Source organism: Salmo salar, chromosome 13, assembly GCF_965601325.2.
Source record: "Salmo salar chromosome 13, fSalSal1, whole genome shotgun sequence".
In the NCBI taxonomy this organism is placed as follows: Eukaryota; Metazoa; Chordata; class Actinopteri; order Salmoniformes; family Salmonidae; genus Salmo; species Salmo salar.
This window is the reverse complement of record NC_138303.1, coordinates 28,129,350-28,155,295: the sequence shown is the minus strand read 5'-3', so window position 1 is coordinate 28,155,295 and position 25,946 is coordinate 28,129,350. Positions and strand designations below refer to the sequence as shown.

At 42.3% G+C, this 25,946-nt stretch overlaps 2 protein-coding genes across 2 annotated transcripts in view; both read left to right on the top strand.

The window, feature by feature from the left end:
- Positions 1-13,966, top strand: part of LOC106566694 (piezo-type mechanosensitive ion channel component 2) — a 33,479-nt gene extending 19,513 nt beyond the window's left edge. Inside the window, exons 26-53 of the mRNA XM_082959696.1 lie at positions 142-385; positions 684-780; positions 927-1,086; positions 1,218-1,307; positions 1,414-1,514; positions 1,829-1,876; positions 2,112-2,224; positions 2,307-2,427; positions 2,534-2,596; positions 2,701-2,867; positions 2,975-3,174; positions 3,402-3,563; positions 3,811-4,083; positions 4,238-4,496; positions 5,846-6,034; positions 6,121-6,322; positions 6,475-6,604; positions 6,804-6,951; positions 7,069-7,283; positions 7,397-7,555; positions 10,650-10,797; positions 11,064-11,252; positions 11,351-11,443; positions 11,538-11,707; positions 11,943-12,059; positions 12,280-12,359; positions 12,516-12,744; positions 13,299-13,966. Coding sequence (XP_082815822.1) covers positions 142-385; positions 684-780; positions 927-1,086; positions 1,218-1,307; positions 1,414-1,514; positions 1,829-1,876; positions 2,112-2,224; positions 2,307-2,427; positions 2,534-2,596; positions 2,701-2,867; positions 2,975-3,174; positions 3,402-3,563; positions 3,811-4,083; positions 4,238-4,496; positions 5,846-6,034; positions 6,121-6,322; positions 6,475-6,604; positions 6,804-6,951; positions 7,069-7,283; positions 7,397-7,555; positions 10,650-10,797; positions 11,064-11,252; positions 11,351-11,443; positions 11,538-11,707; positions 11,943-12,059; positions 12,280-12,359; positions 12,516-12,744; positions 13,299-13,551 — 4,420 coding nt within the window. The 3' untranslated portion in view covers positions 13,552-13,966. The remainder of the gene's footprint in view (positions 1-141; positions 386-683; positions 781-926; positions 1,087-1,217; positions 1,308-1,413; positions 1,515-1,828; positions 1,877-2,111; positions 2,225-2,306; positions 2,428-2,533; positions 2,597-2,700; positions 2,868-2,974; positions 3,175-3,401; positions 3,564-3,810; positions 4,084-4,237; positions 4,497-5,845; positions 6,035-6,120; positions 6,323-6,474; positions 6,605-6,803; positions 6,952-7,068; positions 7,284-7,396; positions 7,556-10,649; positions 10,798-11,063; positions 11,253-11,350; positions 11,444-11,537; positions 11,708-11,942; positions 12,060-12,279; positions 12,360-12,515; positions 12,745-13,298) is intronic.
- A 7,522-nt stretch (positions 13,967-21,488) lies between these two features.
- Positions 21,489-24,168, top strand: LOC106566695 (PRELI domain containing protein 3B). The gene is made up of 6 exons (XM_014134983.3): positions 21,489-21,736; positions 22,689-22,857; positions 23,012-23,101; positions 23,204-23,274; positions 23,379-23,481; positions 23,580-24,168. The coding sequence occupies exons 1-6, from the start codon at positions 21,705-21,707 to the stop codon at positions 23,697-23,699; spliced, it is 585 nt and encodes a 194-aa protein (XP_013990458.1). The 5' UTR covers positions 21,489-21,704; the 3' UTR covers positions 23,700-24,168.
- Positions 24,169-25,946: the final 1,778 nt, after the last annotated feature.

Genomic DNA, 25,946 nt, shown 5'->3' with positions numbered 1-25,946 from the left:
AGACAACTCTTTTATAGTTTTCATGAAACAACTTACAGCCTACAACTAGGGCCCAGAGTTTTTTCCAGTCTGGTCACATGGTATAGAAAAATTCCTGCACCTACTCAATTGGTAATATGGATGTGTCTCTCCTTCCCTCAGGTCCTACCTGGACATGGTCAAGGTGTTTGTGTTCAGCTACTTCTTCTGGCTGGTGCTGTGCCTCATCTTCATCACAGGCACCACCCGCATTAACATCTTCTGCCTGGGCTACCTGCTAGCCTGCTTCTACTTCATGCTGTTCGGGGGCAGCCTGCTCATGCAGCCTGTACGATACATCCTCAGGCTCTGGGACTGGCTCATCGGATACACCTGTTTCGTTATCGGCATGAAGAACCTGTTATCTGTATGTTAGCTCGATAATCACTCACTGTCTCAGCTAGCCTATCCTCAAACCTAGCCTATCCTCGTTGCTGAAAGGGATTTTTCATTCATATACTATGTGTACCACATTGTATTATGCTAATAACACAGTCGGTTTTAATCACTCATCAATGCTAACAGCCTGTTCTGTGTTACTGCACTAATCTAGTCTTCATTCTTTGATGCTAATGTAACAGCTTCACTTACTGACTATCACTGTCTCATGTCCCGTCTTATGTCTCCTCTGAGCTATCTGTCTTGCTGTATGTGTGTGTCCACAGCTTGGCTCATGTGCTTATCTGGACAGCCTGTTGAAGAATGGTTGCTGGCTCATTCAGGCCTTCAGCATGGTCTGTACAATCAAAGGCTATGATCTCCGTAAGTGTGACTGATAATCACATTAACACACTGTGTGTGTGTTGTTGTGCATTTATGTAGCCTGTTCTATCTGTGTCTGTGTGTGTTTAGCTACGTGCACACCTGCGTGTGTGCTTACATATGTGTATATGTGTGTGTGTTCCCAGCTGCTCCTGATGATGAGTGTGAGCTGCCGGAGGGGGAGGCGGGTATCGTGTGGGATGCGATCTGCTTCACCGTGCTCCTGGCTCAGAGGAGGGTTTTCCTCAGCTACTACTTCCTGTATGTGGTGTCTGACCTCAAGGCCTCCAAGATCCTGGCCTCCAGGTTAGAGTTATCTAGTTACTGACCTGACCACTTCCTTACCAGTAAAGTTTTGAGATGACGGTTTATTCATCTATTGAATGAAACCAGCTGAATGTATGACCACATAGGTTGTTTTTCTTTCATATTTCAAGGGGTGCTGAGCTCTTTGAAGCCAAAGTGAAGAAACTGGTTGCTGCAAGACTGGAGATGGAGAAGAAGTCTGTGGAGACGCTGAAGAAGCAGTAAGACTTATGCCACAGCAGTTTGTTTGTTCTCATCTAGTGTTCAGTCAAAGTGGTTTGCTATTGTTGCATTGTTTTAATTCACTGTGCTGAACCCTTTCTCTAGGATGGAGAAGATCAAATCCAAACAGAAGAGTAAACCTGGCCAAGGAGACGTAGCAGCGCCCCCTACTGATATAGTGCCAAAGGGTGAGCGTCATGGAGCTAGTAGAAGTTGTCCATAACCACTGACGAAGGGTCCGTTCTTAAACGTATACTCTGATATTTGTATTTACCCCTACTAGAATTGGGAGGTAAGATAGTTTGATCCTAGCTCTGTGGTTAGGGGCAATGTTTACCTCCAGCTTTAATATTAGATTCAATAGCACTAGACTATTAAAACTGCTCAAATCGCTTTACATTCTAAGGTGGGGGGAGACTCAACTCATTCTTCTCATTCTCACTGAATGAAAGGATACATTTACGATGGAGGGATGGGATGAATGGGTGAATATATTTTCCAGGTGAAACTGAGAAGGCAGAGAATGATCAGGAGAAATGGTGGAAACCATGGGTCTCACGGCCTGGTGGTAAGTGTTCCATAAACCTAAGTAATAAGATTCAGATTTGTTCAGTTACAAACAGAACTTCAATAGGGGGAAATGGTTCAATCATTTTCATTTAATCTCATTATGAATTGTCATTTTTTAAATTCAAATTCAAGTAATTTTAAGTGATCAAAACAGTTCACATACTGCAATAGTATAAAGTAGAATGAGCAGGAGTTCATGTCTTTGTTGTTTTACACTTCTGTCTTTCCTCCAGTTGAGAACAACTGTGGCTACCATCTATTTGAGAGTGACAGTGAAGAGGAAGAGGAGGAAGTCCAGGAAAAGAAAGAGGAAGAGACACTAACAAAGAAGAAATCTGCTTTTCAGGTGAGGGACATAGAAGACAAACTACAAAGAGTTGTAAAATAGTCGTAGGGTACGTTGTTGAATGTGCCTCCTTTCTCCACAGTTAGCCTATGAGGCATGGGTCACAAGCTCCAAAGCAGCCCTAAATCTGCACAAAAAAGAAGAGTCGAAGATGAAAAAAGAGGAGAAGAGGAGGGCAAAGAGACAGCTGCAGAGACAGCAAGGTAAGAGGGTCTGGTATGTATGGGACAGTTTGCATAATTTTGTCATAGAGACAGAATAACTAAAATGTTATTTTGTGTCATCATGATTTTAATTGTCTGATCCAAGGCATTGAGAGGGTCGAGTCCAGTGAGGATGAGTTGGAAGAGGAAAATGAAGCGGAGGAGAAAGGTCAACATTCCACCTCAACAGACCCTTCATGAATATACAGTAGAATAACTCTAGAAGTCTGTGAACTGCCACTAACCTGATACAATGTTTCTGTCTTCTCACAGAAAATATATTTCAGAGGATTATCGACTCGCTCAAGTTTTTATGGGTGTTTATCCTGTCCCTTCTGGATGACCTCACTGAGGGCCTGAACTCCTTCTGCAAAGATGGCCTGGACATCTCCAAAGTGCTACGTTTTGAAAGGGCTCTTCTAGGCCAGCAACAGAAGAAGGTGAAGTAACATTCATCCACAAGGGATACGTCATTTGACTTGTAAAACTCTGTTTTAAGTTATGTCCTCCCTGCAGTGTTGACAAAAATAAAATGTTCCTTTTACAGGGGAAAGAGGTGTCACAGGAGAGCGTGAAGCGATTCTATAAGAACTGGATGTCCAGACAGAACACCCTGTCCTCCCTGGAAGACCCGGAAGACATAGTTCCCCCTGTCTCCTCCCCTCCACCTGTACCGTCATCAGCGCGAGGTTACTCCAAGCTGAAACACACCCACTCCAAAATATCCTGGGGTAGCAGCTTGTCCAGGTCAGCATTGATGTAACACCTATAGAGTCTTGATTCGTTAATTCATGAAATTCGTTACCTATTCCATTAGCAGGCTGCATGTATTATACAGAACCGATCAGTTTTAAGTGTATTATTGATTATTTCTACTATTATGCTATTCTGCATTATAACCTCTTTTTGGAGGCTTTATGAATGGCTTCATAGGACCAGGATGGTCAACATGTTTCCCTGTCATCATGTCTTAGCTGCATGACGGATGAGACCCTGCTGGGGTCTCGTCAGCCCACTCTGGATGAGCTGGATGACCCTCCTATACTCCAGGCCGCTGCTGACCAACTCAGACGGAAACTACTGAAAACTACCAACCTGGACCTTGACTCATTTGACACTGAAGACCCTCCACTAAGGTAATGGTGACACGTATGCACTTATGGTTTCCTCTGCTCTTTATACCGTACACCATTATTCAAGATGGCACCAATAGAGAAGGTGGCCGTTTTGCCAGCTCCTCCTCAACAAATAAACTCTTATTTTATTTGACTTACTGTATATTTGGTTTCATATCTACTAACTCTCTATACCACTCTATGAACTCATAGTTTGTTTGACTCCATCTTATATCCATCTTTCTTTCTGAATTACATTTTTCATCAGCCATGATGATACTGTTCCCAATAAGGAGGACAGTAAAGAAGGAGAGGATGCATATGAAGAAGAGGAGGGGAAATATAAAGTGGAGGAGGAGTATAGAATGGAGAAGGAGGAATGGAGGGAGGAAGAAGAGGAGAGGGAAAAAGCTGTGATGCTTTCAGGATCCATCTCCCTGGACTATCTGGAGTGTGATGAGAATAGCGAAGATTTCCCAGACTCCTCCAGGCCTCTTAGTGAGACCAGGAACCTCACGGCCAGCGAGCTACTGCTCAACAAGTCAGTCATGGGAGATTGGGACTTGGTTTTTCTTGTTACAATCGTGGTATAGTCAAGTGTACCCATTCAGTTGTATCACAGTACCTTAGAGTAAAGTTGAGTATCACAAAAAAAAAAAAAAATTCTCACGTACTGTGATTCTCCTCTATTGCAGCATGTTTGGTAACGAGGAAATTGAAGAGTCTGATCAGTTCTTCCAGTCTCTCCCGAGACACCTGAGACTGGTGTTTGCCCTGTACAACACCATGGTGTCTAAGTCAGAGATGCTGTGCTACTTTGTGATCATCCTGAACCACATGGTGTCGGCTTCACTGCTCAGTCTGATCCTGCCCATCCTTATCTTCCTCTGGGCCATGCTGTCTGTGCCACGCCCAACCAAGCGCTTCTGGATGGCTGCCATCATCTACACAGAGGTACGCACAGCAGGCACCCCCAACGGAGTGATATGTTGATTGATTGGTTGGCTGGATGATTATTTAGATTGATGGTTAATTATATATAATATACACTATAAATACAAAGGTATGTGAACACCTCTTCAAATGAGTGGATTTGGCTATTTCAGCCATACCATTGCTGACAGGTGTATAAAATCAAGGACACAGACATGCAATATCTATAGACAAACATTGGCCTTACTGAAGAACCCAGTGACTTTCAAGGTGGCACCGTCAGAGGATGTCCCTTTCCAACAAGTCAGTTAGTCAAAAAGCTGCGAAGTAGTAGGCCACACAAGCTCACAGAATGGGACTGCCGAGTGCTGAAGCGCATTGTGTGTAAAAATCGTCTGTCCTCGGTTGCAACACTCACTACCAAGTTCCAAACTGCCTCTGGAAGCAACATCTGCACTTGAACTGTTCGTCGAGAGCTTCATCAAATGGGTTTCCATGGCCGAGCAGCCACAGACAAGCCTAAGATCACCATGCGCAATGCCAAGCGTCGGCTGGAGTGGTGTAAAGCTTGCCGCCACTGGACTCTAGAGGAGCGGAAACGCGTTCTCTGGAGGGATGAATCAAGCTTCCCCATCTGGCAGTCTGACAGACGAATCTGGGTTTGGCGGCTGCCAGGAGAACACTACCTGCCCGAATGCATTGTGCCAACTGTAAAGTTTGGTGGAGGAGGAATAATGGTCTGGGGCTGTTTTACATGGTTCGGTTTAGGCCCCTTTGTTCCAGTGAAGGGAAATCATAACACTACAACATACAATGACATTCTACGATTCTGTGCTTCCAACTTTGTGGGAACAGTTTAGGGAAGGCCATTTCCTGTTTCAGCATGACAATGCCCCTGTCCAGAAAGTGTGGTTCATACAGAAATGGTTTGTCGAGATCGGTGTGGAAAAACTTGACTGGCCTGCACAGAGCCTTGACCTCAACCCCATCGAACAATTTTGGGATGAATTGGAACACCGACTGCGAGCCAAGCCTAATCGCCCAACATCAGTGCCCGACCTCACTAATGCTCTTGTAGCTGAATTGAAAGTCCCCGCAGAAATGTTCCAACATCCAGTGGAAAGCCTTCCCAGAAGACTGGAGGCTGTTATAGTAGCAAAGGGTGATCAACTCCATATTAATGTCCATGCTTTAGGAATGAGATGTTGAACGAGCAGGTGTCCACATACTTTTGGTAATGTAGTGTGTATATCTATATATAATGATATAATAATATATCCCATTTAGCAGACGCATTTATCCAAAGTGACTTACAGTCATGCGTGCATACATTTTATGTATGGGTGATTGATGATTCCTATCTCTTCCAGCTGATTGTGGTGGTCAAGTATTTTTTCCAGTTTGGCTTTTTCCCCTGGACCACCTCGGCCTACCGAGGCATCAATGCGGACCGGCCCTTTGCTCTACCCAACATCATTGGGGTGGAGAAGAAAGATGGCTACGTTCTCTTTGACTTGATACAACTCCTGGCTCTGTTCTTCCATCGCTCCATTCTAAAGGTACTGACGGGAATGCTGGTTTTTGTGTTACATCACATAAAAGATAATAAAGCACAATTTTGCTAAACTTCTTCTTCTCTCCGTAGTGTCACGGTCTTTGGGATAACAAAGAGGTTGAGATGCCGGACTTCTTCAAGAAGTTAAAGAAGAAGACTGAGAAGAAGAAGATGAGTGGAGGAGACAAAGCAGGGGATCAGACAAAACTAAGACTGCCCTTCCTTCCTCTACAGGCCTCAACTGCATCCTTGTTTTGCAGACGGGGAAAAGCCAACTCCACTGAGACAAACGGTACATACATTCAGTAGCCTAAACAGTGCTGAACTATTCAGTTTGTTTGAGAGTGTATTATAGTTGAAATGGGGTGTTGCCTGAACAGATGGGAAATGTTACCCAACCTGAATATACTAATGTATCTTGATGTAAATGGGATATTCTTGCAGATGATATGCAGCTCAAAAAGCGCCACTTGAAGAAGAGGCACCACAATAAAGTTCCCCTGACCAGGAAGGAAAGGATCAAGAAGCTGATCAGAGAAAGGATGCTAGAGGCTAAAGCTGCTATCATAGAAGTGTGAGCATTTAGCACTCTATATTTACGGATATTCATTGTAGGTGTATTCTGTTACTTTCATTCCATATCCCCGGTGACAACTGGCAGTTTACAAACAAATCCTGGAGGCAGATCTTTTGACGGGACATGAATGCATCTTTATGTACTGGTTTAAAAATGAATGGACATTTTCAGCCATGGTCCTCTTTTGTCTTCGCAGTGCCCTGCACATATACCTACCTATCAGGCAGTTCTTCTATGACATCATTCACCCAGAGTACAGCCCAGTGTGTGACGTCTACGCTCTCATGTTTCTGATTGACGTGGTCAACTTCGTTGTCATCATATTTGGATACTGGGCTTTTGGGGTGAGAAAAGAGAAAAAAGAGAATACCTGTCTTGAGTCACAATTGAATTTGGAAAGCTATTTGGCCTACTTGTTTCAAGTGGATTTCTTCCACTGTTTTCTTTTTGTGTCGGAACAGAAACACAGTGCTGCTGCTGACATCACAGATGCTATTGGGGAGGACCAGGTCCCATCGGCCTTCCTGGTCATGCTGCTTATCCAGTTTGGGACCATGATAGTGGACCGCGCTCTCTATCTCCGCAAAACCCTCGTGGGAAAATGTGTCTTCCAAGTGGTGCTGGTGTTTGGTATCCACTTCTGGATGTTTTTCATACTCCCTGGGGTGACTGAGAGGTCAGAGTTAATGTTCATTAATTTACAGTTTAATTACAGTGTGAATAAATGTGTAACCATGAAAAAAGGAGCTGCTTATTGACCTTTTTCATGGTCATTCTCTTGTGTTCTAGGAGGTTCAACATGAACCAGGTGGCACAGTTGTGGTACTTTGTGAAGTGCATCTACTTTGGCCTCTCAGCCTACCAGATCAAGTGTGGCTACCCAAATCGTGTGCTGGGAAACTTCCTGACCAAGAACTATAACTACCTCAACCTATTCCTCTTTCAAGGGTACAGTCAATGCTCTATGATAGATTAACAAAGGCCAGAACATCCCATAATACCAGAGTTGTCCCACAGAGATAGTGAGGACTCTAGGGCCCAGTTTTAACATGGGCATCGCCATTAAGGACTTCCACTATTTTGAAGTAGTCAACTGAAGTAGTCAAGGATCACATCATGATCGCACACACACACACACCCACACACACACACACACACACACACACACACACACACACACACACACACACACACACACACACACACACACACACACACACACACACACACACACACACACACACACACACACCCTACACACACACATACACACACACTACATGTTCATGTTTTTAAATGTACAGTTGAAATCGGAAGTCTACATACACCTTAGCCAAATACATTTCAACTCAGTTTTTCACAATTCCTGACATTTAATCCGAGTAAAAACTCCCTGTCTTAGGTCAGTTAGGATCACCACTTTATTTTAAGAATGTGAAATGTCAGAATAATAGTATAGAGAATGATTTATTTCAGCTTTTATTTCTTTCATCACATTCCCTGTGGGTCAGAAGTTTACATACACTCAATTAGTATTTGGTAGCATTGCCTTAAAATTGTTTAACTTGGGTCATACGTTTCGGGTAGCCTTCCACAAGCTTCCCACAATAAGTTGGGTGAATTTTGGTCCATTCCTCCTGACAGAGCTGGTGTAACTGAGTCAGGTTTGCGGGCCTCCTTGCTCGCACAAGCTTTTTCAGTTCTGCCCATACATTTTCTATTGGATTGAGGTCAGGGCTTTCCAATACCTTGACTTTGTTGTCCTTAAGCCATTTTGCCACAAGTAGGGTCAATGTCCATTTGGAAGACCCATTTGTGACCAAACTGTAACTTCCTGACTGATGTCTTGAGATGTTGCTTCAATATATCCACATAATTTCCCTTCCTCATGATGTCATCTATTTTGTGAAGTGCACCAGTCCCTCCTGTAGCAAAGCACCCCCACAACACAATGCCGGCACCCCCGTGCTTCATGGTTGGGATGGTGTTCTTCGGCTTGCAAGCCTCCCCCTTTTCCTCCAAACATAACGATGGTCATTATGGCCAAACAGTTCTAGTTTTGTTTCATCAGACCAGAGGACATTTCTCCAAAAAGTACGATCTTTGTCCCCATATGCAGTTGCAAACCGTAGTCGGGCTTTTTTATGGCGGTTTTGGAGCAGTGGCTTCTTCCTTGCTGAGCGGCCTTTCAGGTTATGTCAATATAGGACTTGTTTTACCGTAGATATAGATACTTTTGTACCTGTTTCCTCCAGCATCTTCACAAGTTCCTTTGCTGATGTGCTGGGATTGATTTGCACTTTTCGCACCAAAGTACATTCATCTCTAGGAGACAGAATGCGTCTCCTTCCTGAGCGGTATGATGGCTGCATGGTCCCATGGTGTTTATACTTGGGTACTATTGTTAGTACAGATGAACGTGGTACCTTCCGGCATTTGGAAATTGCTCCCAAGGATGAACCAGACTTGTGGAGGTCTACAGTTTTTTTTCTGAGGTCTTGGCTGATTTCTTTTGATTTCCCCATGATGTCAAGCAAAGAGGCACTGAGTTTGAAGGTAGGCCTTGAAATACATCCACAGGTACACCTCCAATTGACTCAAATGCCATCCGTTTTGTCACCAAAGCTCCATATACCACCCACCACTGCGACCTGTATGCTCTCGTCACCAGACCCACTGGCTCCAGGTCATCTATAAGTCTTTGCTTGGTAAAGCTCTGCCTTATCTCAGCTCACTAGTCACGATAAGAACACCCACCCGTAGCACGCGCTCCAGCAGATATATCTCACTGGTCATCCCAAAAGCCAACACCTAATTTGGCCGCCTTTCCTTACAGTTCTCTGCTGCCAATAACTGGAACAAATTGCAAAAATCGCTGAAGTTGGAGACTTATATCTCCCTCACTAACTTCAAACATCAGCTATCTCAGAAGCTAACCGATCACTGCAGCTGTACATAGCCCATCTGTAAATAGCCCATCCAATCTACCTACCTCATCCCCATATTGTTTTTTTTACTCTTTTGCACACCAGTATTTCTGCTTGCACATCATCATCTGCACATCTATCACTCCAGTGTTAATTTGCTAAATTGCAATTACTTCACTACTATGGCCTATTTATTGCCTTACCTCCTCACGCCATTTGCACACACTGTATATAGACTTTTTTTTCTATTGTGTTATTGACTGTATGTTTGTTTATTCCATGTGTAACTCTGCGTTGTTGTTTGTGTCGCACTGCTTTGCTTTATCTTGGCCAGGTCGCAGTTGTAAATGAGAACTTGTTCTCAACTGGCCTACCTGGTTAAATAAAGGTGAAATAAAAAATAAAAAAATAAAAAATGATGTTAATTAGCCTATCAGAAGCTTCTAAAGCCATGACATAATTTTGGGTAATTTTCCAAGCTGTTTAAAGTCACAGTCAACTTAGTGTATGTAAACTTCTGACCCACTGGAATTGTGATACAGTGAATTATAAGTGAAATAATCTGTCTGTAAACAATTGTTGGAAAAATTGCTTGTGTCATGCACAAAGTAGACGTCCTAACCGACTTGCCAAAACTATAGTTTGTTAACAAGAAATTTGTGGAGTGGTTGAAAAACGAGTTTTAATTACTCCAACCTAAGTGTATGTAAACTTCCGACTTCAACTGTATGTAAATTGTAAAGTCTTTTGTCTCTTTCTTTTTTGTTACGTGTCGGACCCCTATAAGACTAGCTGTCACCATTGGCGTAGGCTAATGGGCTCCTAATAAAAAATCCAGGTCATCAGGAGGGATCAGCCAATTAATTATACTTGTGAGAAAACATTCCATAATTGCAGGTGGCAGAAAATCACCAACCTTGGCTTTATACCTCTAGGTGGCAGTATACAACCTTTCAGTTTGTTTTCCAACTCATAGTTGTGAATAATAAAATGGACTACTTTAAAACGAAGATGGCCTCAATGGCGCTGCCATGCTCTCATAGACGCCATAATGGGACATATACAAGGTTGTGTCCTCTAACTATCTCTATGGGTTGTCCCTGTATCCTCCTCAGGTTCCGCCTGGTTCCGTTCCTTATAGAGCTGCGTGCCGTGATGGACTGGGTCTGGACCGACACCACCCTCAGCCTGGGCAGCTGGATCTGTGTCGAGGACATTTATGCCAACATTTTCATACTCAAGTGCTGGAGGGAGTCGGAGAAGGTAACTGAGATGCCGAACTGCCAATAGGCTGGTAGTAGTTGTCAGTCTCAAACTCACCTCCATAGAGAGTAGATCTGACTGATAGTTGATGGTGAATCACTGTAGAATTAAAGGGGTTTTATCTGTCTTCATGTATATTTTATATATATCTATGAACACTAGACTAAGAATTATTGTATCAAGAACAATTGTGGGCTAATAATTACAACTTGAACTGACCGAAATTGTGTTGAACTATGAATCATATGTCTCTTTAATTTGTACAGAAATACCCACACACCCCAGGGCAGAAGAAGAAAATGGTGGTGAAGTATGGAATGGGCGGCTTCATCATATTCTTCCTCATCAGCGTAATTTGGTTCCCCCTCCTCTTCATGTCATTGGTCAAGTCAGTGGCTGGGGTGACCAATCAGCCTCTAGATGTCTCCATTCAGCTCAGCATAGCAGGATATGAGGTATAGATGACCCCAGAAACTCGCAATCTTTCTATTTTGGTCAAATGTTCTCCTTCTGTGAGACTGTTTCTGATGTTTTCTGTGTACGTTTTATACAGCCACTGTTCACAATGAGTGCCCAGGAGCAGAACCTGATGCCATACTCAGAGGCAGGCCTCAACCGGCTCACCAACCTCTATGCCACTCACCCGGTAAGAGGATCTTGTTACAACAAGTTGCAAGTTTGAGGGACTGTGGAATTGACCCTAAGGACCTCTGACATACTCCTCTTTCTAACTCTCTCAGTCAGCCATGCAGTTCCTTGTGAACTACATGGCCGAGGACATTGTCATTGCAAAGATCAAGAGTGATGCCAGTCTACTGTGGAGCATCAGCCCTGCCAGCCGTGATGCTATGATCCATGAACTCAGCAACTCCACCCACATCTACATCACCCTGCGATGGGTACTACTCAGGTACAATGTAGCAGGGTTGGATAGGGCTCTAGGTTGGAGACATGTGAAAGGGGTATATAACGCCGTTAAGGCTTGAGGTTTGACTTTTCAACCTTGTGTCAAAGCTAAGATTGTATGGTTTGTGCTATGAACATATGCCATATGATACATCCATAATGAACAACTTAACCAGTTAGTGATAGGAGTAGTGATTTCACTCTGTGTATGTGTGTGTACGTGTGCCCCTCCTCCCCAGAAATGCATCTCTGTCGATGAATGTGGAGACTGTGGGGGAACACACTGTCAAGTATGAGGACAGGGCCTTGAGGGACCAGATAGTTCAGATGCTCAAAGGGACACGCAGTGACTCTGTGTGAGTCTCATCATCACAGCACTCTCACTACATCATCAACTGTTACTAGAATTTACAGCCACAGTCAACATGACATAACTGTCAATAAAATAACCTACACTCTGAAAGCTAGTTGTAGAGGAACCTATTACATTCAAAAGAACTCCACATACAAAATATATGATCACAATGGTAATAGAATGTAATAGAATGTTATGCTGTCATTCATTCTCTCTGCTAGGGTCATTGAGTCTCTCCTACCCAAGTTCATCAGAGGTCCCGGAGGACTGGAGTCCAAGATGGCCACCCGTCTGGAAGTAGGTAAGTAACCCTCTATCCAACCATCATACTGGTCAGAGAATACATTTAACAAATGCAGATGCATGAATAACCATGGATCTTAACCAGTCAACTGAAGGTCATGGTCTCTGCTTCTCATTTATTCAAATCTTCCCTGTCCCATCTCCAACACCCCAGAACACTCAGATAGGCCTGAGGACCTGCAGATGTTGGCCTTCTACCGGCCCCTGTCCATCAAACTACAGCGGGCAGAAGACAGTGGAAGTGCAGAGGGGGGTCAGTGGTGGATGGTGGAGGAATGCACTCCTGGACAAGGGCACGTCCAGAGCAGCTGTCACAGCATTGAGATAGTAGTGTTTAACGACAAAGTCAGCCCCTCCAGCCTGGGTGCTCTAGCAGGACAGGGGTAGGTAAAGAAAAACACTCAATGCTTCCCCAGGAGCTATTTACATTTTAAGAGAACTATCCCTTCAAAGTGACAATCAGCAGTTGATACAGCCAGTTTTGGACTTATAAATTAATACTGTATGTACCCATTGACTCTTGAAGAATATAACTTAGAAATGCCTTATGAGCTTAGTTCAACTGTCGTTCCCCATCAGAACCCAAAATATAAGCTTGTTTTACTAAACAAAATGTAAACAAACACTATATAGCCTCAAAGCATGGTTAGAACTATAATTTTGATATCGTAGATGATCAGTCCTTGCGTCCATAGCTTTGTCTATGAATTTCAGTGGTTACATTTCTCCAGCCCCATCACTCAGCTTTTTACCAAACCCGGGGCAGGGCGATTGATTTGTTATTGTTTCTACTGGTGATTGACGCTTTGACTTGTTCTCACTGCTAAATAAACTCTTTGTCCTCTTTTCCATGAAATCCCATATGCTTATGTTGCTTGTCTGACCTCGACCTGCAACCTGATACCACCTCCTGTGCCATTCCACCTTGCTACGGTAGAATCGTGGGCCTGTACATGTCTGTGGTGCTGGTCGTTGGAAAGTTTGTCAGGGAATTCTTCAACGGGATATCCCGCTCCATCATGTTTGAGGAGCTGCCGTGTGTGGATCGGGTGTTGAAGCTCTGCACGGACATCTTTGTTGTGCGAGAGACTGGTGAGATGGAGCTGGAGGAAACACTTTTTGAGAAGCTCATTTTCCTGTATCGCTCACCGGAGACCATGATCAAGATGACCAGAGAGAAGAGAGACTAGAGAGCACAATGACATTTTAGTTACGAAAAGGACGATTTGTTTGTTTGTGTTCCTACTGTACAATGCATGCATTTTGAATCACTGACTACTTTTAAATGATTCAAATTTTTACAAAGGAAGACCGTAGGCCATAATCATAGAAATGTGCTCCAAGTGTGAAACTATTTAATTGAAGTTGAGATGCAACATTATGCAGTTTTAGATACAAATGGCTTGTATCGAGCTTACAGATGCACGTCTGCTCTACAGAATGTATTGATCTCAACATTCTGCAACTTTACACATCCCACTGAACACGACCCCGTTTCATTGCACTGAAAAGCTCATCTAGAAGTATTCACTCTCATTTCACACTGCACGTCTATGTACAGCATTTAATTAAATGAATAAAATACAATTCAGAGATTATATCCTACTTTTACATAAGACTCCTGAAGTGTTAATTTATGAAGATCCACTCACAGTCCATGTTGCCAGGTAAAGTACAGTGCTTTGCAAAAGTATTCATCCTACTTGGCGTTTTTCCTATTTTATTACATTACAAACTGTAATTTATTTTTATTTGGATTTAATGTAATGGACATACACAAAATAGTCCAAATTGGTGAAGTGAAAAAAAGAACTTGTTTAAAAAAATAAATTAAAAATTAAAATAGAAGTGGTGAGTGCATATGTATTCACCCCCTTTGCTATGAAGCCCCTAAATAAGATTTGATGCAACCAATTCCCTTCAGAAGTCACATAATTAGCTAAATAAAGTCCACCTGTGTGCAATCTAAGTGTCACATGATCTGTCAAATGATCTCAGTATATGTACACACACCTGTTCTGAAAGGCCCCAGAGTCTGCAACGCCATTAAGCAAGTGGCACCATGAAGACCAAGGAGCTCTCCAAACAGGTCAGGGGCAAAGTTGGAGAAGTACAGATCAGGGTTGGGTTATAAAAAAAAAAATCAAAAACTTTGAACATCCCATGGAGCACCATTAAATCAATTATTAAAAAATTGAAAGAATATGGCACCACAACAAATCTGCCAAGAGGGAAGGTGAACTAAAACTCACAGACCAGGCAAGGAGGGCATTAATCAGAGGCAACAAAGAGACCAAAGATAACCCTGAAGGAGCTGCAAAGCTCCACAGCGGAGATTGGAGTATCTGTCCATATGACCACTTCAAGCCTTACACTCCAAAGAGCTTTACAGAAGAGTGGCCAGAAAAAAGCCATTGGTTAAAAAAAGAAAAAAAAAAAGGAAACATGTTTGGTGTTTGTCAAAAGGCTTGTGTGAGACTCTCCAAACATATGAAGGTACCCTGGTCAGATGAAACAAAAATGTAGCCTTTTGGCCATCAAGGAAAACACTATCTGGCACAAACCCAACACCTCCATCACCATGGTGGTGGCAGCATTATGCTGTGGGGATGTTTTTCCATAGGCAGGGACTGGGAACCTGGTCAGAATTGAATGAATGATGGATGCCGCTAAATACAGGGAAATTCTTGAGGGAAACCTGTTTCAGTCTGCTAGAGATTTAAGACCGAGACGGAGGTTCACCTTCCAGCAGGACAATGACCCTAAGCATACTGCTAAAGCAACACTTGAGTGGTTTAATGGGAAACATTTAAAATGTCTTGGAATGGCCTAGTCAAAGCCCAGACCTTAATCCAATTGAGGATTTGTGGTATGATTTAAAGATTGCTGTATACCAGCAGAACCCATCCAACTTGAAGCTGGAGCAGTTTTGCCTTGAAGAATGGGCAAAAATCCCAGTGGCTAGATGTGCCAAGTTTATAGAGACATACCAAGAGACTTGTAGCTATAATTGCTGCAAAAGGTGGCTCTACAAAGTATTGACTTTGGGGGGGTGAATAGTTATGCATGCTCAAGTTCTGTTTTTTGTCTTTGTTTGTTTCACAAAATATTTTGCATCTTGTGGTAGGCATGTTCTGTAAATCAAATGATACAAACCCCCCCAAAAAATATATATTTGAATTGCAGGTTGTAAGGCAACAAAATAGGAAAAATGCAAAGGGCGAATACTTTCGCAAGCCACTGTATGCCTTTACAAAACAGGGGCAAACAAGAGTCATGGATGCAAACTTAAGTAATCCAGCAGACAACTTTTAGATAGGAGTTTTAATTCATTTTCTTAATTACAAATTAAAGGAAAAACAACATTTCCATTCTGTTAAGTCCCCCGTCTATCCACAAATCTAGATTTAACCCTTGCATTTTCATCCATTCACAAAGACAGACATGTTGGCCGGGACTTTGAAAAATCCTCTTGGCCCCGAAGAACATCCACCACATGTATTCAGATCCTGCAACATAAAGAGAGGAAAACATGTCAAGTTAGACTGATCTTAGAAACGTTGAACTATTGATGTTATCTAGCTACTTGTTCTAGTTGCTTGAGAACTACAGATTATGAAAAGAGTAATGCCCGTAGACAATAAAACCATATATAATTTATGGTGATTACTGTCTGTTGATAATCTGCAGTGTTCTACATCTATGATAATGACAAATAGTTGACTTGCCTAATACATCAGACTGATTTAGTAGGCAAATACTTGACATGCTTACTTGGCAGCTGCAGTAAATAGAACCAATATAAATCAGGTGTGATAGCCCAAGCAGCAAGAGTACATGATGCAATATTGTGTGATGGTTAGGAGGTGGTAGATGGATACAATTATTATAAAAAAATATTGTAGTGATTTGTCCTTTCAATACTCACATGCTATAGCCTTTGGGACGTAGACTTTGACGCTGGATTCTGCAACTTTCATTGCCTCGACTTTGAACTGTGGTTTCAGTGCCGCTCGCACTGCACTCGCACAAATCGCAGAGAAGCGAATGTAGCTGCAGTGGACACAGAAAGAAACAAAATAGAAGAAAAAAAACTGGTCAGGTGTATTCTGGATGGTTTGGACATTAAATTAACACTCAATTCTACAACTTTGTAACAGATTTTTGGAGGGGATGAAATTAAAGTTCTTAGCTGGTTTGACACTTTATTCAGACAGTAATGAAATGTGATAGGGAAATGGGAGAAACAGTGGGAAGGTTGGAAGCAGGGATTGATTACTGTTCTCAGGTGGAAAGTTGTATATGACAAGTGCCCGGGGAGTGTTACCACTACACCAAGGCTCTGCACAGGAAATATTCATGGTTGATGACAGTGGGTAACCAAATCATAGATTGCAGTCTCCTTGTCAAGAGACTCCTTTCAAGGTAAGGACAAACATGTTGTATCTTTCAAATAGGACTGAAAGAAAATCCTTCTTGCTCTCCAGGAAGGTTGGCCACCCCTGATCGGTTTCCCAAGCACTGGGTGTTTGAAAATGTTCTTGCTATAACAATTAATTTCTCAAAATCACCCAACCTTTAAGAAAATCTAATGAATATCAACATTCAGGTAGTTTATGCCTACTAGTGGAAGATCCTTGCCATTATCTTACTCTACATTGGATGTGTTTACAAGTTGTGAGTCCCCCTACCATCACTGCCTAGCATGTACAAAATACTACAATGTCAGATTATATTTGATTCTTGGAGCATTTAATATCCCATGCTTATTTATATAACTGATTCAAAACTGTCCATGAATGGCTGCAAAAATATATAGCCTCAATTCATTTTCAAAGCCAAGTAGGCATATCAGTTTTCAAACACTGAAAAAATTGAAGAAGCCAAATAAAATAAGGGTGGGGAATAACAGTAGTGATCTTGCAGACAAATCAGTAATTACTCTATTTTAGCCCCTTGTTAAGAATGAGAATTGTTCCACTCAGACAAAGTAAATAGATAAAATCTCCTGAAGTCAAGATGACATCAATTAGCCCCTACACCCTAACCAAATTTGTCGACGTATTGTTCCCCCTCTAGAATCCTAACGTACAATTCTGGGTTCACAATCTGTTTGACAGTATTTTTTTTTTTTTTCATAGTTACAAATCAGGTCACCCTACCAAACTTCCCTGCTTACATACTGCAGGTCTCTGCTGCCTTTTCGTTGTCACAGCCTAAATTTCAATCACCAAACAAGGGAACTAATGCTAGTATGGATTAAATCGACTTTAGAACAAGCTGTCAAAGGCTGCATTCTGCAATAGGGACGGGAGTAAGAGCAACCTCATTTTGCTCACCACATTGTACATAAAACAGCGCTACCATGCGGCTCTTTTTACAGTTTATTAACAGCGGATAACGTTCTGGCTCTCCATTCTGCGCCACTCTAATCCTGAGGGGTGTTTCTTTTTAAAAAATGCATCCAATCCCCTTGATCCCTTACGTAACTAGACCAATCATATGCTTCAATGTGGAGCGGTTCACAGTGTTGAGGCAAGCCAGGACAATGATAGACGTTCCGCTTATGATGTTAAATTGCAATCGCAGATGCTCCGACTTCAACACGATTTGGAGCAGTTGAAAAGTTAACGCACTGACTATACAATGGCTAATTAGAAATATAACTGCAGTACTTTTCAATGCGTTAGACATGAGCCGTGCGCCATGAGCGTTCAAGATGCGTGTCACGGCCAACACCTGAGTTGCCAGCTCTGCATTAAACAGACTGAGGATAGCATTTCGATTATACAAATTTCTATGAATTTTGGACCTAAAAATAACGGCGATACGTATGAGAGAGTGATATCACAGTTAGTCACACCAATTATATGAGCAATTTGATTATAACTCACGGGAAACACGCTATATTAGCTAACTTGTCAAGTTCGTTGAACGTTTATAATTTCGTCTAACTAGCCGCTAGCCGGATATCAATCACACCAGAGCTCTCAAGCAAATATGCAACTTAGTAGCTACATCGTTTAAGTGCATGACCTTACAATCGGAATACAGTCAAAATGTGACGTTGTTCAATATTGAATAAATTTACCTAAGGCCCGCTTGTCTCCAGTATGCAACCATTTTGCCAGTGATGTTCCGCTCAAGGACAACTCGGATATGTGTATAATAACAGAGCGGAAGAGGCGAGAATGACGTCGCTAGGGTTGACACGCTTCCTGGGGCGGGACTTTTAGTCTGCGCTTTGTGATCGACAGCATGTGAAATCTGATAAGTAACGTTTTTTACGTTATGTTGCTAAGGGTATTTGAGTTCTTATTTATGCCACATTTGGCTTTGTTCGAAATAAGGTGCACTCTCTCCTCTGAAATACGCGTCAGGAATATTCCAGACATTTCAATGGATGTTATTAGGTAATTTTTCACTCTGAAGGACCAGGGAGGGTCGGACGTAGTGATGGGCATTCCGGCTCTTTTCAGTGAGCCGGCTCGTTCGACTCCCAAACGGCTCTTTAAAAAAAATATGTTTTGTATTTTTTCAAGTCAAACAGTTTGCGATAGTTTGACTATGATTGGTGTTAAAATAATTATAATTAAATGATTACATTAAATCATACTCTACCTTAACCACAATGTATTTAAAAATGTATTGGTTTGTTATGAAAAAGAATGCTATATAGTATAACTTTTTAATGTATATAAACAAAGTGCATATAAATCTAACCATTCAAAACGAATAGAATCTGAACAACATAATAATAGAATATTGCACCATATCAAAGAAAAATAAATAACAATGTGCAAAACTGCAGCATCCCACTTAAAACATTAAACTGGTCCCTCTTTTCTCTCTCTTCTTTATTGCCATGTTATAACCAGCAGCACACAGCAATGCTGACCATATTTTGCATTCAGATTTGCATTCAGAAATGCAAGCTGCCTCACTTTCGAGGGGCTGATGCGGTTTCTTCTCTCAGTAATTATTTGTCCCGTTTTCAAGAAGACCCTTTCAGAGGGAACGGATATGGCCACTATGCAGAGTCTCCCTGTCATGACTTTAGTAAGCCGTGGGTAAACAGAGGCCTTGTTCTTCCACCAGCTCAGAGGATCTGCAGATGTTTGCAGGGGCTCCTCTAAATAGGATCGGACCTCCATTATGGCATCTGCTGAGGGATTCCTTCGTGCTGCATCCCCAGTTGCTCTCTTGTCAAACAGCATCCAAACAGCAGACGTTTGTGGCACTACTGCTGGTGCTTTTGCTCCATCTGATCCCTCTTCTTCCTGTTGCCCTGGTGTCTGAGCCAGCTGACTGCTGGGGCTGTCCCTCCCTGCTGCTGAGGTTATTCTTTGAAGGGTAACTTCTTAAACATGGGGTCAAGTGCAGTGGTTTCTGATAGCACGTGATTATATTCCATTCTGTGGAACTTTCTGTCCATTGATGAACATAGGGTGTCCAACTCTGTCACATGTCCTGTGGTTCCATTTGCGTCTCTCTGGCAGCTGGCTGTGATTCGCTGCAGACCCTTACACAGGAGTATCATTTTTGAGGCTGTCACATAGCTGAAAAGAGAGAACAGTAACTTATTAGTTCAGGTTCATGTTTTGTCTACTGATCTTACATTCTCATCTACTGCTCATATACATATATAATACTGGATTAAATAATGATGTAGTAATAACTGCTTACTGTACCACAGTGACCTGCTCAAAGGGTTCCAGGACTCTGCACACCTCCTCCACCACCTCCCATTCCTCTTGGGTCAGAGCATAAACAGGTGCAGTGACAATGGCCAGGGTAGAGATGATGGCATCCTTTGACTCAAGAAACCGCTTCAACATATAAAATGTTGAATTCCACCTTGTAGTGCAGTCTTGTTTAGGCTTCAGCTCAGGCATCCCCATCTGGCGTTGTGTAGACTTTAGTTTTCCAGCACTTACTGTGCTCCTGTGGAAGTATTCCACAGCTGCTTTCACTTTGTCCACAGTGGGTTTCATCACCTTCAGAGCATCTCTTACAATCAGGTTGATTGTGTGGGCAAGACATGGATGATGGGTCCATTTAAAAATGGTTATGTTAGTTGCATTGTCGGTAACACAACAGACCACTTTTCCATCTACTTCCCATTCTCTGGCCACTCTCAACAGTTCCTCTGCCAAGTTCTCTGAGGTGTGACTGTCGCTGACCTCAAAGCAGTCCAGAAGACAGCTAGACATCGACAAATCTTCAATGAAGTGACATGTAACCGACATGTAAGAAGTGGTTACCCTTGACGTCCAGCAGTCAGTGGTAAGGCAAACTGCAGTAGCTTTTTGGACTCTTTCCGCACTGAAGCCTGTGTGCTCTCGTACAGCTGTGGAATAAGTGATTTTGAAAGGGTTTTCCTGCTTGGAATTGTGTACATTGGATTTAGACTATTGCTATAATTTCTAAAATCTCTGTCCTCCACGATCGAAAATGGCTGGAAATCGGTGGTAATTATTTTAGCCATTGCAATATCAATTTGGCCTTGTTTTGCTACAGACAGACTTTGGCATAAACTGGTCCATAGAAGACTGCGTTGCTGTGGGTCGCGGAGTAGGCCTACTTGACTGAGTTGATACGCTGGCTCCACCACTATAACTAGCAGGCCTGCTACTTTCTCAAAGCTCCGCTACAGCTAGCTTCACAGTTGGGTGCACAGTTCGCATATGCCGGTGTAGGTTGTGCGTAAAACCGGCTTTATATGAGATTTTGTTTTGGCAAATTCTACACTGTGCTCTAACATTGTCTATATTATTAAAATGCATCCAAATGCTACTGTGCTTCCGACTCATTTTCCAGCTGTTGTTTTCACAGCTGTCCTTCCTCTCTCCTCGGCTGCTAAGTGTGTGACTGTGAGTGAGTTGGCTCGGCCCTCCCTCACTCATCTTTGGTTCATTGGTTGACACTGCGTGTCTGATTTACAGGAACAACAGGTGAGGCTGTTAGTCTGAGCAGACAGTCAGAACGAATGTGTGCGCTTGAGCATTTAGACCCATATTATTTTATTTCTTTTTTCGTTCTTTGAATTAGCTAATTCTATACATTTAAATCTTTTGATTATTAATATCTTAATGTTTATATATTTTTATAAATAGATTCGGCTCTTCTGATATGCGAGCCGTCTCCCAACGTTCACCTACAAGAGCCGGCTCTTAGAGTCGACTCGTTCGCGATCGACCCATCACTAGTCGGATGACATACTTCTGGTCGCCACCAGAGGGAGCACCACTTGTTGGGCAATTTGGCAATATCTTTCCTTTGTAGCTGCTGTCACGCTGTCATAAGTCACCGGCGTCCAAGTACTGACTGAACGGTCTAAAACATGAAGATCTGGACCTCAGAACACATATTCAAGTGAGTAATTTATAAATGTTCACAATGGTCTAAAAAGTGTTTAATTGATATCAGCTAGCTTATTGAAGTTTGTAGCTGGGTTAGCAACCAGCCAGTTAGCGCGCGTTAGCTCTTTGACTTTAGTCAACTAGCTTCTGGTACAAGACGATGGGTTTTAGGTAACAAACAGCTGACTTTAGCCAAATATTTGGCTAGCGAACACATCAAACTTCCATTTTACCATTACTAACTGTTAAACTAGGAAAAATAATGACTATACATATATACATACATATATAACTATACAACAAAGACAGTACAGTAAGTGACTGCAAGCTAGCCAGCCACACTGCCATATCTTTGACATTACATTAGTTAGCTACATTACAAGTAGCTAACGTTATCCGTTAGCCCGAAGTTTACAGCAGAATGTCACGGGATTCCGGTACTTTGCTTCAGCTAACTGTTACTTGTTTAAGGTCATGTGAATTCATCTATTAATCGAATTTTAGCTCAATGCTCTTTTTGGTGATGTCCTGTGCCGCACCACTAGGCATGCACTCTCTGAGACTGGAATAAAGGTATTTCTATTCCAACTAGCTATACCGGAGGCTCTGTCAATGGTGGAATCATGGTTGTTATGTCACTATATATTCAGGGCTTAATACTCTTTGGGGAATTAATTGAGTGAGGAAATACCTCTGTTTACCTCACGTCATGAATAGGGATTGTAAAAAATAAACATTGTCAAGGTCAAACCAAGTACCTGTACTTGTCTTACTGAACCCATAATGAATATTTCTTAACGCAATCGACATAACACAGTACAATAATGTCAGGACAGGTTTTGAAATGTATTCATGTGGGGGCACACCAGGAGGTCCACATGCACACATGGTAACATTATGGTATGCACACATTATGATACTGTATTATTACAGTAATATTGATTTCCTGTGTTGTCCCCCCAAAGCCACCCGTGGGAGACAGTAACCAATGCAGCAATGCAGAAGTACCCCAACCCCATGAACCCTGGCGTGGTAGGGGTGGACGTGTTGAACAGGCACGTGGACACACAGGGTCGGCTATGCAGCGACAGACTGCTCAGCACAGAGTGGGGACTGCCCTCCTTGGCCAAGACCGTAAGTCCTCAGCACAGTGGATGCCTGTCTCCAATGTTGCCACTAATACGATTCTCCTGATAAGTGCATTCAACAGATCTGAGGATGTATTATTTTGTTAGTAATGTCAAACATATTTCACTGACAGTGAAGATGTCATTGTCTTTTCTCACAGCTCATTGGTATAACACGAACAAACACATACATCCAGGAACATTCGGTGGTAGACCCCAAGGAAAAGACCTTTGAGCTACAATCTACAAATGTGAGTTCACCTCTATTGTCGGATGTGCATTTGTGAATACTATAGATAACTCCACCTTTTAGCCTTGTTGGCTAACGTTGATGCACTTTCCTCTGCTTTCAGATTTCATGTACTAACATAGTATCTGTGGATGAGAAGTTAACATACAGGCCGCATCCGCAGGATCCAGAAAAGTATGTGATTTGTTGATGGTTTGAGTTTATATACAGGAAAATTGATAAATAGGTTTGCGTTTCACAGCTAAACTATTTGTTTTTCTGTTTATACTTATGTTTAGGACCATACTGACACAAGAGGCACTGATCTCTGTGAAAGGAATTAGTCTGAGCAGTTACCTGGAGGGGCTCATGGCCAAAACCATCTCAGCAAATGCAGGCAAAGTACGACCTCTATCCTTCACACATGCAGCCTGGATTAAATATTTATGAGTGGAAATGTTCGGCCCCTAACTTTCCCCTGTGTGATTTGTTGTGTCCAGGGACGAGAGGCGATGGAGTGGGTCATCAGGCGGTTAAACACAGAGATCGAGGAGCTGGCAGCGACTGCACAGGCCACAATCCGCATCCCCATGGCAGCAGCAGCAGTCACAGAGAAATGATCATCCGCCATCTCAATGGACCTCAGACATTTCCGCTGAAAGGGGAGACCCACCGTATCTGCCAGCATAGCCACCTCCTGTATTGGTCCACTCATCTTCTGTCACAAGAACGCACGATTCCCTCAGCAGACTGTCTTTACAAGCAGGGTACATGCTGTTGGATACACAGAGTGAAGCTGATGACATTGAACAGGGTGGAGCCAAGTTGCGTTTGAGGCTCATGGGATTTGTAGTCTGTTTTCAATCACACCGTGCCTATAGGTCATCAAGTTTCTATTTATTCTCCTGTCTTTTTTCTATTGTTATTCTATGGTCGGCTGTCTAACAGGTTTACTCTGGCACTTGACAATTCCATTTAACATCATTCTATGTTGCCTATGCAAGCCATGTACTTACCAACCTTAAAAAGGCTATCAGTCATTTTCATGGAACTGTTCACTTACTGAGAAGATAAAAGAATATATTTTTATGCTTGTTTGTGGGTCTGTTTTATTTGTGATGTAAAGTTACTGTGCTACATATTCAAGAATGCAAACTTAAATTTTAAAGCAGCAATCAGCAGTAGAAACAATAACAAAATGACCTCCCCACCCCTGTTTCAGTAAAAAGCTAAAGGATGGTGCTGGAGAGATAACCACTGAAATTCATAGACAAAGCTATGGATGCAAGGACTGACCATCCATGATATCAAAATTATAGTTTTGAAGCTATGTAGTGTTTGTTTACATTTATTTTGTTGACAAATAATTGCACTTTTTATTTTTGGTTATGATGTGGTATGACAGTTGAACTAAGGTCATGAGTTATATCCTTTAACAATAAATGGGTACATCATTAATTTATAAGTACTGTTGGGGAAATTCACCACTAAGGACTGAAATTTAAAGTAAAGGAAGAAATCTTTATTATTATGGCCAGAGGTTCACAAACTCAATACACGCCTGATGAAACTATGAAAAGGGGCATTCCCTTTGTACTGCTACACAAACAAGTCTTATAAGCATGGTTTGTTCCTGCATGAGACTGACTGAATTTACGCCAGGCTTCTTACCTTGAAACGGAGATACTCCTAGATCCCAGAGCAATGTTCTGGGCGTACTGCCAAATTGCTTATCAGTGATAGTGTGGTTGACTCTTGTGTAGTCAATATGTCACTCCATGAACCCAACCAAAACAGGTAATTAGAAAGCAGCATTATTCTAAACAAACTTTTTTTCCCATCACCCTCAAAAAATGTTTGTAGCAGCTGCTGATTACCCCTTTAAGTACTTTAATTTGTTACTGCATTTATTATTACAAAGCAGCACCCAAGTAACAAGTGTACCACCACTGTGTTTTCGATGTTCAGAAGTGTGAATACGTTTGGAAGAATTGAACAAATGGCTTAACCATTACTACAGTTTGCGGTTTACCCAACCTTAGTGTTGAGTGTAGTCAGTGAACGTCAACAGTGGACACTGGGACAGGGTTATGTTCAGGATAATTGGACAATAACAGTTGATTTTGAACATGCCCGAACCAAATGCGGCTTGGTTCGGCATGTTCAAAACCGTTTTTTATGAGGGCTATTTTTTTTATATGTCAAAGCAGAGGATGATACTGTACATTCCAGTCACACTTTTGCTAGATAGTTTAATCCCTCCAGTCGTTTCAAGACCCAAGCTCCCTATCTTTTTGCATGTTGTACAGCCCAGCTTTGAATTCTTCATGACAAGCCAGGGGTTAAACGTTTTCTTGTTCTTGAACTGCAAATTGCATCTGCTCCCCCCCTCCCCCTCCCTCTCCTGCTGAGTCTGACTCGCTAGTGGAGGTGTGGGTGGTGATGCTGAACTGGCGGGATTGACAGCGCTTCTAGCTAAGGCATCGCCATCAGGAACAGTTTGCCCCTCACTCCTTTCCTCTGACAGTTCTGTCTCATTCTGGGTTCGATTCACCAGTTTTCTCTGGATTTTTGTAATCAACATGTCATCAAACTCGATGACTGCACAGAAGGATCACCGCGCATTAACGTAATGGTCTTTCTGGGGGCGGGAGAAATAACGAGGAAGCAACTTGACTTAACGCTCATCGCTTTTATTAGAATGTTTACAGTGTGAACAATGAAACAATGAATAAAACATGCCGCAAGAGGTACTGGATCAGGGTAAATAGGTCAGAATAGGCAACCGAAATTAATAATTAATGTATGTGTGTTATATTAAACATAGAGGAGGGAGTAAAATGTAGGCAAGCAATAAACATTTCAGA